The 14168-nt window shown below is 39.6% G+C and overlaps 1 protein-coding gene across 1 annotated transcript in view; it reads right to left on the reverse strand.

The window, feature by feature from the left end:
• LOC306736627 (chemokine-like protein TAFA-2) overlaps window positions 1-14168 on the reverse strand; it is a gene marked incomplete at both ends in the record, with an annotated part of 91038 nt that overhangs the window by 56803 nt on the left and 20067 nt on the right. Inside the window, 4 exons of the mRNA XM_079218279.1 lie at window positions 6196-6356; window positions 6532-6555; window positions 8010-8156; window positions 8867-9016. Coding sequence (XP_079074405.1) covers window positions 6196-6356; window positions 6532-6555; window positions 8010-8156; window positions 8867-9016 — 482 coding nt within the window. The remainder of the gene's footprint in view (window positions 1-6195; window positions 6357-6531; window positions 6556-8009; window positions 8157-8866; window positions 9017-14168) is intronic.

Below are 14168 nucleotides of genomic sequence, written 5' to 3' on the forward strand. Positions count from 1 at the left end.
TTTCTTCCTCCTCCTCCCCCTTTTTTGTCAAACTATTTGCTTGACCTGCTGATTTGAAGCCTCAACAGCTCCTGCCGACACAGCATTCTGGCCCGGTACACGAAGAGCATTAACACAGACTGTAAAAACCCCAATTTTTCTGAACAGTGATATTCTTTGAGTTAGATTTATTGAGATAATATTGACATTTGTAATCGATGGTAGTCACCAGGCTTTGAAAACAACAGATACCATTAAAACAATTTGGCAGAACTCAGCTGTGTTGACCCTTCATCAATACATTTTTTCTGTGTTTTATTGTTGTGGCATCGTCTTTTGTCTTTAATAACAAGACTCGACATCCTAACAAACTTAAGAAAGCCAAACACTTGATAGCTTCAAATCAACAAAAATAGAATCAGAAGAGATATCTCTGCTCCATAAGGCTAAAAGGAATGAAAAATGCTTATGATCTCACGAGATCTTCAACACAGATATGCATCATGAGTCCTGGGGCTCTTTGTGGCATGAAAATAACACAAAAGTTTCACATCACATGGTTTTGTTTTAGGGATGTTTTTTTTTCTGGTGTAATCCATAGTCTTTAGGTCAATAAATATCTTCATGGTTGAGTCTTCTAGTCCATAGGAATAAAACTATAATACAAAGAGAGATTTGGTGGGCAGTAGAGTTCAGAGACAGCTACTGTTGATGCTGGATCTAAAGTCAGGAATATTTTTTGGATATAATGCTCCCTGGTCCTTTTCCTCCATTCGTTCGGTGGAATGTCCGTGATTATTGTCCTTGTTGGTCCCTGGTTTCCACAAATCCTCAAAAACACATGATATCCAAATGTCCCGCGGTGTTGGTCAAAGAATCAAACGTCTGGTTTCAAACTAGGTTATCCTTGAAACAGAGGACTATCGTGTGACCTGCAAAGACAGAGAAAGCAAAGAAAAACAGAGGTCGGGATCAGAAGAAGATTTCGTCAGTTTTTGTATTCATTTTATTATCAATTAATCTGAAGATTAAATACTCAATTAATTGATAAATAGTTTGGCCTATTGAAAGCCATTTAAATGTGGAAAAATGCCCACCACAATTCCCTTCAGCCCAAGCTGACATAATCAAATTGCTCAATTTCATCGATCAACAGTCAGAACCCAAAACAATTTAATTTACGGTACTAATATGGAAGACGAAGAAAACCAGCAAAAATTCACATATGACAAGCGAGAAATTGAACTGAGTAAACAATACCTGCTAAGCATCAGTGAATTGACATTGTATTTATAATAGCATGCAGATGTTAGCATTTAGCTCAAACAGCGGCTGACTCAATCAGGTTTTGGTCTATTGACTATTATTATAATTATAGGCAAGTGAAGGCAGGATTATATAATAATAATATTATAATTGATCATTTCAGCTCTACTTCCAAATCGTCACCTTCCTTTTCAGGTTTTTCAGAAAACACAAAAAACTTGACCAAATGTAATAGGGGTGCACAAGCTTCCTCTAGATACTGCATAACAGGCATACTGTAATACCAGTCAAATTATGTTATGATTACTAATATTATGTTCGAGTGAGATTTTCATTGACAAAAATGCTAACTAAATTGCTAGCTTAAATGCTAGCTTCAAAATGCCATCTTGAAAAGCTTGTAAAATTGCTTAAGTTACATTGTCTTTTGACTTAAATGAATAAAATGGCCTAAGTCACACTCTTGACATTAGCCGATTAGCCGTTATACTATAGGGGTAGAATCGCATGATCTGTTCAACTGAGGATGTAGGCAATTTTACCAGAGGTGGCCAGGGGAGGAGATGATTTAGAAATAATTCTTTGTCAAAAAAATGACTTAGGCCATTATTTTAGGAAGGTGACAAATGTAATCTCATTAAAGTAAACTCTTGTTTTTGTGCTGCACATCTCACATGAGCCCATCTGTCAAAATTGTGACAGGTTCAAGGTGAGTGTATTCCCAGCTGGTCTGTTTATAATTCAAACATCTGCGGTGCTACGCAGCAGAAATGAGAAGATATACAGTAATGCAAATAACATAATTTATTCATGATGACGCACCGCTGGCATTAGTTTTCTCGGACTATTCATGAATATTAATTTAAAAGATAGAAAGATGCCGTTTGTACGACCCTCATTTTAAGCAGAGCACTAAACAAACTCTGGGAGGTGAATGTGTTGTTGGTTGTCCCTTTAAAAGTAGTACACATGTAACTTTTTGACTTGCCTTCTGATGTAGGAAGCAGTGAGACACACACACACACACACACACACACACACACACACACACACAGACACACACCCACACGCACACACAAATAAACTTGCACATTACTGTCATTCAATTAGCAGTTGGTGGAGTCTCACCAGTTGAACCAGCGAGGGGTTTACTGCTCGCAATCACTCATCCGAGCGATACAATTATAATATTTTGTGGAAGTGAGATTTTTCTGCTAAGAGCTGCAGCCGAAGACACAGCGCCCTGCTGTGCGGAGAGCCACAATTTCATTTTCACGTCCATGTGACAATCCTCAGGAACCACAGTGTGAGAGAGCATGTGAAAATGATTCGGTCTTGCTGCTGTTGCAGCAGCCGGCTGTGGACAAACAGTAAGTTTGACCGTGTTATTTGGTCACAGCATTATCAGAGGAAAATGTTTTTAGAAAGCCGAAATATTCAGCATATTTCAGCTCCAGTGTCGTAATAGTCAACCAATAAATGTTCTTACAAACATGCTTATTATTGTTGCACTGATAATAATAATGTACTCTGTAGTGTATTTAATGTTCTGAGCTCTTTCTCATTATATAAGAAACATGAAAACATAGTGAGATACACAAACATGAACCCAATTGTAATTGCAGGAACAGCATTGAAAGGGGATTTCACTTAACTTCACTGAACAAAGCAATGTATATGGCAGCTGGAACAAACGTGTGAAGCCAAGTGAAGTCTTATCAAAGCAATTAGCTTGCCGTGGTACCGTGGTTTGTCAATGTGAGGCCGATCGGTGAGTAAACACACAAAGGGGAATCAAGAGAACAGAGGGCAGATCCTCAGGATCGGACGCTTAAGCTGCCTCAGGATGAAAGACCACAATTGACTGGTCAGCTGTAGGTGCTAAGACCCTACCTTTGATGGAGAGCTACTGAAGCACACAAGTGTTCATGTGCACATGTGTGTGTCCCATGCTCATTACTATCGAGACAAAATAAAAAAACTATATATTTTTTCAGCATTGTATGCACTCGTCTTGTATAATCCCTTTTAACTTTTATTAAAGAATATTCTTTCATGGTTTCAATGTTGCTCTAAATTTGCAAATTGCATGTCAGGTCAGCCTCCAGCAATGTCTCAAGCTACTATAAAAAAAACAGATCAATCGTCAGTAGAATGAAAAGAGGAGCCTCTTCTCAGGTTATCCATCGACTAAACGTCTCACGTCGTCTTTCAGCCTTTTAACCCTAAATATCTGTTCATTCACACACTGTTTCTGACTGATAACCCACTGCGCTACAATCAACACATAACATGGTTCAACTTCAGTGACACTGGCTTATTATTAGTGCAAAGATTAGATACATTTGGAAGCAGATTGAAACCACAAGCACTGATTTGTCTTAAACAACTGCTCAACTTGATACAACTAAAAACCTCAAGAGGTATACAATAATACGTTGATTGAAGTTGGTTAGTAGAGTGGTTGAGACGACAGCTTCCGAAAGATCTGCAAATAAACCCTCTCATACAGGAGAATTTTGCTCACTTCTTTTAGAGTAATGTCAAGCAACAGGAGAGTCTGACGTGTGCCGTGTTTAATTCTGTTGCTGCCACATGGAGCTGACAGTGTTTGTGGATGGGAAGCCAGTGAGGGATTGTAGCTGTCACCGCACGAGTGACTCCTACTGGTCTGTTTGCACTGCAGAGCGGCTTAAATCTGTGGAGTACGCACTTCCATGCGAGTTACTGCCTCATAGTGATGCTTAGAATGTGAATATTTTGTCCCAAACAATCAGTCTTGGCTTGTTAATCTCACCTTAATTTAGACTTGACTCACACTGTATTTTAAAATGACTGTCGGCAGCAACTGCCACCATTTCCCTTGCTACACCCCCACTCTGCAACAGTTGCAGTGGGAAAAGTATATTTTGCTCTCTTTCATTTCCAATGATGTCCTGATGCCTTCACAATATAAGTAGTCCTTAGATTGTTTTATTATATTTTTTTATGAGAAATAAACCTTTTGTCTTGTGTGGAATGTACCTGCAGTCATAGAAAACACTGTGGATTTAAGATCACTAGGTTATTATCTATCTTCTAAACTAAGCATTCTCACAGAAAGCCCACCGCTCAACTGCACCTATAAGCATCCTCTACTTAGAGAGCGCATCTAGAGGTCAGTCCCAGCAACAGTCCAGGAGCTGACTTCTTAATGAGCTTCTGCCTTTATCAACCAGGAGCAACATGCATGCATACTGTGGTCCAAAATGTATTGAGAATTGCAAATTTGCGCAAGTTTCTCTCCGCCCACTAACAGTGACAAGTTCACAGTACAATTGGCTTAAAAAACAAGAAACAAAAGCACAAAATGGTACATTTCAAGCATGGAAGTCAGTGGCTAGTAGTATCTTTTAAACGATATTGGCTCTGAAAAGTCAAAGCTTATTTCCATTGGGTCTCGAAAGGAAATCCACCTCAGACAGCTATCCATCACCAAACCTCAACATATTCTGAACAAGCATCGTAGCACCTGTCAAGTGGGAAGGCTCTGTGGTTCTTTTGATCTCTGATTGATAGGAAGTGAAAAGCCGGAGCTGCCAGGGTTATAATCCTTGACATTACCAGCAGGACTATAAAACTAGCTGCTGGCGGACATGCAGAGGAAGAGCGAACAACTGGAGTTGTCTAAGAAGGAGCCTGCAGGGTGTTACGTTGCCTGATTTATTGATGCGACTTCATCAGGAGGTGAAATGACACCATCATTCTTTATCAACAATGCCACCGCTGGACATTAAAGAAGAAATCATTTCTAGGACTATATATGGCATGTACCACAACTGAGGTGTTTGTTTACATTCATATTATGTATCCACTTTGAGAAAATGTGAAATAAAAGGTTTAAGCTGTTTTGTCTTCTTTTTCTAACACGTTAGCTCATAGTTTCTCATTTAAACTACCAGACAACAGTATTTATAGAGCATGTTTCAAAACTGAAGTTACAAAGTGCTTTGCATAAATTACAAATTAACATCAATGCAATATACAAAAAAAAGATTGTATGATGAATCAGATTAAACTAATTTCATCTTTTTTTTGTAGTAATTTGATTAATTTGTATAAAAAAAGAGAAGAAAAGAAGAAGAAGGTAAGTGCGGCTTGAAGTCACACAAATGTGAACTTGAGACTTGACTTGGCTGTTGTTGGACTAAACTTTAAAGAACCATAAACCTTTAGATCTGGAGTGTTCCCCTGGCCACCGGCAGTCTTTGCACACAAATTACTTCAGATCAGGACCACAGTTATGTGAAACGTTCAGATATGAAATAATTTAAATAGTATGCATTCACAGACCTAAAAGGCTTGTAACTTGCAATTTGCTTCACTTGGACTTCACCTTGAGACTTGCTTGGACAACTGCTCCTTCAGCACTTCCCACCCCTCAAACGCAGACCCGCCAAGAATGATTCTCTACTATGCTAACTACTGAAGGTATATACACATGCTGCTTTTGCTTTTTAATGATTGAAACAGTGAATAAAGACTTACTCGGCTTGACAGGAAAAGTGTTAAGCAGAGTAGGTCTTTATATAGAGTTGTTTTTTTCTTCTGTCTTGATCGCCAGGTGATGCAGTGACTTTTACACTGTATAGGCTTCTACTTTCTAACCTGTTTTTGTTGTAAACCCTTCTCTCTGCTTTTCTCTGAGTGCAGTTAGTGACAGTGTGGGCTCCATGGGTGTGGGAGAACGATCATATAAGTCAAAATGTATCTATAATCAAACACATTTGTACGTTATCTATTATTCTAAGCCGGATACTATGCAGCCGAGGTAAGTCATTTTAAAAGAAGTGGTATTACTTTCTCAAAGGCAACACACCCTGAGCTCAATCTTCAGCAGAACGCTCCGTTTATTCCTCAGAATGATGTTAACGGTCCAGGAAGCTTGAGTACAGGGGTCCTCCAGCATACACAGGCAGTCCCTCGCTGGCTCTCTGTAGGAGGCTGCAGGGCCATGAGCATGGAGCGACCCCCGCTGACTCCCAAATCAAAAAAAGAGTCGAGGTTCTGACGGGTTCTACTCGCCACCTGGACCCCTGCTTGTCTGTGCCTCTGTTTCTGCTTTCCCGTGGCTGTATGAGAGGCCATGAATTATTAACCCGGCTAAAATAAAAAGCTCTGCTTCGTCCATGCCTCCTGTAGCCATGAATTATGGAAGAGGCAGCTCAACTACAGGCGTTTGTTGAGTCAAACACTAGGCTGTGATGGATGGCTAAGGGGCCACTGTGGCCCCCCCTCCTCACCTACCATCCGCTTCAGGTCTTCCACACCCTGAAACCCAAAACACGCGTCCAGATAACCTCTATTAATCTCAGGAATGCTACAGCTTGAGCCCTCCTGTCCTGCCTCAGCACATCCGACTCGACAATGTGGCTTCCTGGGGGGATTTTTGTTTGTTGTTTATTTGTATTTCTCCTGCCTTCACTTGCCTTTGTTTTGCTTCTCGCTGGCACTTTTGAAGTGATATGCAAGCCTGCTCTGACTGTTCAAAGGCGGGACCCGACTCCAGCCTCCTCTCTTACCCTTCATGCAAAAACCCAGAGGATGAGAGGGAGACATGTGAGCTGGATCTCTGCTCTGTTCCCAACAGGGAATGTTTTCCAATTTGTACCACTGAACCCACTTGTGTACAATCACACTGATTATTAGAGAGGTGATAATTGATTTTCAATGTATTCCTCGTTGGCGTGTGCCACATGCGTCCATATGTCATTTCTCACCTAAACCACAAACTCAGAACTGTGAGTCTCAAGAGGATTGTTTCTGTGTTTATTTTGATCTTTTTATATACATTTTGTTCTCAAATTAGAGTTCATTCCTGATTTTATTCATTATATATAATTATTGTTATTCATGTGCATTAATCTGACACACCTCCTTTCTACCCTGTAATTCTGTAATTTATATGAAATTGTACTTTAAGTCCATGCAGACGGAAGACAAAATAGCGTTGTCCCTTCATTTAATATCTAATCTCCATTATTTTCTGCAATCACTCACTCCAGGGAAGTAATAATGAACAATATTTAGGCTTCAACAGCATGCTGGTGTCTTGTTTTCAGGTAAATCATTGATTGGACAATTTTGGCGACTGTCATGGACCCATGTGGGGAATTCAAATTCTGGAAATTGGCAGCAAGCAATGCATCATATTACTGCACCTTTTTTGTTCATTTATTGTTCTCCGATGAGCTCAGACAGAAATAATAGAGCATAATAACAGCATTGTGACTTGACTTTGCACAGTATATCAGTGACATATTTCACAATATGACAGACAGTACAGATTAACACTGATTCTCCAGTGCTATGTGAATAATGATTTGCCCTCCTGCTTGATCCCTGAGTGGCCCGATTTCTAGATACATGATCTACTTCACCTACATGAGCAACTTAAGTAAAAATACAATAAACTGACAATACTTAGCTTTCCAAAACAAATTACAAGATGTAGCCAAATAGATAGCTGAACTTAACTCACCCCTCCTTTCTAAGAAACACCCTCCCCTGTGAGTCACATCTTCCTCTCCTGCTGCCTCCTGCTCCTGCTGCTAGCACTCATCTGAAGTTGATTAAAAAAAATCTCCTCGAGTGCTATCTTGCTTCTTTCTCTTTCAAACACGTATCTAGCCCTCCTCCATTATTCTAGGGTCACATTGTGTTACAACTGGTATTATCCCAGGCCCCGGCCAGACTTTTACTCATCAGAATAAAAGAATATGTACCATTTTTGTGAATCAAACCCACCTTGGTTGTCTTAACTTTATTTCCTGTACTGCAGCTCCATCCTTTGAGATCTGGCAGCACTTTACACTCTTCTCCATCCATGCAGGGATGCATCTGGCACCACCACTTCTGTGCAACTATGGATGCTGTGAGGAGAAGAATACAGTCAAAGAGAACATTTTGGTCTCTATATACATCACAGTGGTGAGCGTGTTTAGATTTCTGCCACATAGAGGAGATCTGTCAGTCTTGCCCCAGTGTGTTTTCAGGTCTGAATTGCAGGACGCTGGGTCAACGTCAAGCCGGTGAATGTTGTGAGCAGGTGTGTGCAGTGGGAGGAGGGTGAATGTTGGCATGTCGGAGGAGTAACAAAGCGTGCCGCAGAGGTTTGTGCATCAAGGTCTTAAGTTGCTCCGAGGAGGCCTTTAGGGGAGAAACAGCTTCCCCTGACATTTCTAAAGTGAAAAGAGAACTGTCAAATCTGAGGAATTCCCTGACGGAGCCATTACAGTGAGGAGAGGAGATAGGGATCGATTCACCTGTAACTGAGGCCACCTTTGACATGATATTAAATGACCTGACCTTCTGTTTACTCCACCGAACACAAGGTCTGACATGCTCTCGACAACAGAATGAACTGGTGGGCGATTTGATTTTGAGGATTATAAAGCCTTCGAGACGCGGCGGCGTGATCACAACATTCTATTTTCTTCTTACATACAATAAACCTCTCATATCCAGATAATAAGCACCCAAAGCATTGTGACAGGCTTGACAGTTTGGTTCCTGCATTTCTAGCCTAATCAGAAGTCAGTCACATATCATTACCAAAACTATAATGAGAAGCCTGGCGTACCGTCTACACAAGATGGAGCCGCTCTTGTTGTTCCCGCCACCTGTCCAGGGAAGCAGGAGCACTTGACAGTCTGGGATCTCTCTTCGATCTTGTTCTTGTTGCAGCATCGGTGTGCGGCAATTACCTCACAGGTTCCCGCTTTCACATGAACTGGAAGCACAAACATGCACAATGGTTAGAATGCATGTGACGGCAACAGTACATCCATCTAGCTGTTAGAGAGAAAAATAATATAATGAATATATGCTTGTGAACGTTGTCTGTGTGTTTTCTTGTATGTACATATTAATTATAATACATTTTATTTATACAGCACTTTTCAAAATACTCAAAGACACTTTACAAACATTACAATCATCATATACTATCTGTAATCTGGTATACATGGGTGTCAAATGTTTTTTGTAAGGCTTGTGTTATTCTGAATCCCATTAAAAAAAGAGCATAACCAACAGTATGTGTCTGTTCTCTCACTGACTTTCATCTGAAGACATCCTTTAAATAAAGGTTCACAAACATATAGTTTAACACAAATAAAAGTCATTCAGTGAAACAGCTGGGCACTGCAGTTTTTAGCAAACACGACTCAAACAGGAATAAAAATTGCATTTGTATTGGAACTATTTTTATCTGCGGATTAATACACATTATTGGTTATTTACGGCACCAGAGCGGCGTATATGGAGTTGTTTATGTTAATCTTACTGAAGGGACACTCACTGATGTGTTTTCAACAATGGAGGTCTGTGTGCCCAGGTGGAATATAAATATACAAGATGTATACCACATATTTGTCAACATTCCACGATAGTACTTGATACAAACTTCACACATACATCTTGAGCAAGTATTTTGTATGACATTGTATTACTTCAACACCTTTAGGAAAATATCTTCTTCACTTTCTTGCTGGAAGTTAGAGGAGAAGATTGATCCCACTAATAGCTAGTCTTGTTTCAATCCAATGGCTACTTATACATCCAGGTCACCCCCCAAGGGGGAGGAGCCTGACTTTGAACACCTGCCACCAACACACTTAATCCACTGACCCCCGCACCCCAACCAGAGGATGGGAAAGATAATTTACTCATTGGGATAAGACTAATATAGAGTATATAACATCACAAACACATATACTTCTCGAAAATGACTTGATTAACATCACTTAACTGCTTATTCAGGTGGAAGAACATTACAATATCAATTACAAGGACGTTGTTTTCACTCCCATTAAGTTGGGTCAAACATCAATACTGCTCTCTATTTTATATTCATTACTTTTCTGAATAGACTCATCACTATTCTGAGCACGTTGGTGTATTTACACGAAACAATCAGGATTGGATGGGTGAAAATAAAAAATAAAAAAGCATTTGAAAAGTTTTGACATTCTTTTCAGATAAGCCTTAATTATGTCTGTAAAGATTTTCAATTTGGAACTCGACTTGAAAATAGATTGCAGCAAGCTCCCATCTTCCCATTAGCTAGCAATCCTGAAATCTCATCTCCAACATTAAAAACATTTTGCTTCCAATCAATAAGGTGCTATTCACATTCCCACAAAAGGCAAGACAACAATTGCCGATTGAGTGCTTTTGACCGAGCAGAAACTTACTGATGCAAAAACAGGTCAGGCTCCATGCCCTTGATGTGATTATCTTTAAGCCACCAGCCAGCCCCCCGATCAAAGTTAATTTCAAAAGTTGGGATAGCTTGAATAGAATATTCAAACTTTGTTTAAGGGTTAGATGCCCATGGACAATCGGCAATCACAAAAGGTGCAATGAGCAAAGACAATCATTATAAACAAACTGATTATCTAGAAAGAGCTCACCAATTGTAACTGGCCAGCATTACAAACCACAAATCAAGACGGTAACACAGTGAGATAATATTTCTCTGTTACTCCTGCATTATATTTGAATTAGCTGTCAAAAATTATATAGTGTCAAGGAAAAGATGTCATACTGAAAGCCTTTTAAAATGTTCTCAACCTTGTCTGCTAGTCTTGTACAATGATGGGCTTCATTGGATATAGTCTCGCTGTATGTACGCCCACTCTGCTGCGATGTGGAGAGGAGGAGAGGAAGCTACAGAGCGAGCTGCGGCTATCTCTGGCCTGGGACTCTCGGCTCATTAAGGTGCAGGAAGCGGCTGGTCGGAGGCCGCCCGTGTGGAAAGAGCTGCTGATTAAAACTGGAGCTGCTGGCGAAGGTCGCTGACTCTGAGCCTGGACCCTATACCGCCATGCAGCGTAGACAGGATGAGAGGTCAGAGAGCAGAGCGCGGCAGTCAGACGGAGCTGGTAACGATCCATATGAGAAGAAACAACCATGAACTGCTGTTGTTACGATGTACTGAGTACGGTCTCTGGGAGACCATCCAGCAGAGAAAGTGTATTGAAAACTTGGGAAAGAACTAAACTAAGGTGAAATAATGAATATGACTACAAAGTTAGACATGGACCACACCCTCAACTTAATTAAATGGAAAAATACAATTGAGAGAAATTAATGGTTTTGCATTATGGGAAACATACTACACATTTGTTTTTCATGCTAAGCTATTAGAGTGTGAGATGAGACGATTGAACCCGCTCTATTAAAGCTACAGCCAGGAGATAGTTAGCTTAACTTGAATTAAACAAAAGAGATAAAATGTGCTAATTAGTGACCTTGATTGGTGAGTTTTTTTTTATTTTACCCCCATTTCCCAAAATGTCAGACTTTTTCTTTAAGGTTTTTTTTTTTTTAATTCAAAATGTGGAAAGGGTTATGTAAAATTAGTAATCAGCATTATAGTTTCTTCCCTCTCTTTAAAATGTGAGATGAATTCTCTTTTCACTGTATTTTTGTTTTGTTTTGCATTATATTGTGCATTGCATTATAGTTTATATTTAAGTATTCGTATCATTATTAATATGTGTTCTGATTTTGAATTTATACGATTGAACTAGTTTGTTCTAAGTCAAAGGGTTCATGAAAAGAGCCATAACAAATATAAATATATTTAAATTGAACAAGTATTTTAGTGGCAAGAAACCTTTGCATGCAGCATTTACCATGTATTCATTATTTAGAAAACCCTTTGGACATATTTCACACAACCTGAGGTGTATACATTATATTTACCTCCTTTCAGTCAAACATACATGAATGCATGCAGCTGCGGCTCTCTGCTGTTAAGAGGTCAATGTTTTGCTCAAGGACACTTTAACAACGATGAGAGCAGCAATGAGGTTCTCTGGCTGTAAAATGGTCTGTCCAACCACCAGGGTCACCCTGTTCCCAGTACAAACCATTCTCTTTATATGCCATCAATGCGAGCAACTGAGTGTGAGAGTCATGAAGTGTAACACACAGAAAGGCTGTCTGTGCTGTGTGTGTGTGTGTGTGTGTGTGTGTGTGTGTGTGTGTGTGTGTGTGTGTGTGTGTGTGTGTGTGTGTGTGTGTGTGTGTGTGTGTGTGTGTGTGTGTGTGTAAATGGCTCACAACACCTGTGATCAATATGTTTCTATTAAAGCACTTAGGGCTGTCATCAGTTAGAATCACCAAGCAGCGACATCAGCAAGAGGGAGAGATGAGAGACAAAGAGAGGTGAAAGGACAGAGACCACTAATGAGAACTGGCATGAGGCCGAACCCCTCAGCCAATCAATACCTCTCTGAAGCCGAGCACTCTGCACTACAATCATACGCATCGATCCCTGATTGATAAATTCCAATATGCAACCAGAACCTGCACAGATGAGGGAAAAAAAAAGAATAAACTCACCTTGTTTCTACCTTCTCTTAAAACGGTAATACACTGTTAATTTTCTGTACACCTGGACATATGGCACTTATATCTGTTTCAAGTTGTAGAGGTTGTCTCCTCGCATTAAAGGATTATTTATATGTGGTCACAATTAGGTTGATAAAACTCTGTCTCCCAACAGAACTGAAAGTGCAACACAATTTTAAGGTTTTTAATAAAGGTCTTAAATTATGATTAAGAGAAAAACAACATTGTTCACACATTTAACCCCCATTTAACACATACTTGTACTTTGTGTATGTATCTATGAATGTACCTGTGGATGTATTCTCTTTTTTATTCTATTTTATCACATTTTATTCTATTTTAAAAAAAAGCCTCCTTAGGACAAGTGTTGTAAATTAGCATTTCGCTATATACACTTAACACAGTGCATCTGTTGTTTTGTGCATAGATGTATGCTATGCATTCTAATGCCACTTTGATGTCCACATCAAATAAATAAAGTAAAGTCAAGTTATTTATAATTTGTTTTTTGCTTTTTTTAATTTAGTGAACGCATATAACATGTTATATTTGTGTTTGCTTCATTATAGTGGCCAAGAGGATTGTCCTCATGCATTCCTCACGTTTAATAACAAATATGCCATAATACACTTAGCTCCTAACGGAGGAAAATAAAAAAATTCTTGTCGAGCCTTCACAGCTGCAAAGTTATGTAATATAAAAACCAGGCAATTCAACGGAATTTGGCTGAAAGCAAAACCTGAAATAACTTGACCTTGAAGTATGCGGCGGGTGAATAAAACCACCCAGAAGATCCTTGTTACCCTTCTACCAAGAATCAGTGATATTGGTGAAAGGAGGTGCCTGCTCACAGTCCAAAGAAAATGAAAAAACAATTCCCACCCCAGCCACAGCCTGTTCACCCTGCTGCCATCAGACACAGAAGAATCAGCTGTACCACCAGACTGCAGAGCAGCTTCTTTCCTCCGACTATAAGACTCCTCAACGCACTTTCCTTAATACATTATAAAGGGTTTTTCCCGCCTTGTGTCGTATAAAGGGATTACAATTTGCACGTACGAACGTATTAAAACCAAAAGATGAATTCCTGCGAGTGGTGATTAAATGAAACTGATGATAAAAGATTTCTGACAAGCAGTCGGTTATTCATAACTACTGTGTGTCAAACACTGTGTGCTGCACAGCGCTGTGCATCGGTTCATGGTGAATATTGTGACAAAGCTAAAAGAAGAAAATACAGACCTGTCATTACTTTTATCAGGGTTCAGGGCATTTATAAATAAGACTTTGCAGTGTGTGAATCCTCTGACACATAAAAAGACAAATTGATGGATGTACTCTCCTTTCAATTTGCATATTTTGCCTGTCACTCCCACCACTCTCTTTAAATTGATATTGTGTTGTTTCATGCAGCAGTTCACTAACATGATGACAAAAGAGGGGCTGAGTAAAAGAGAAGCATTTACCTTGGCTTTTTTTTTATAATTTTTTTTACTTTTACATTTGGGAGGCAATTTCCG

Source organism: Taurulus bubalis (genome assembly GCF_910589615.1).
Source record: "Taurulus bubalis genome assembly, chromosome: 5".
NCBI lineage: Eukaryota > Metazoa > Chordata > Actinopteri > Perciformes > Cottidae > Taurulus > Taurulus bubalis.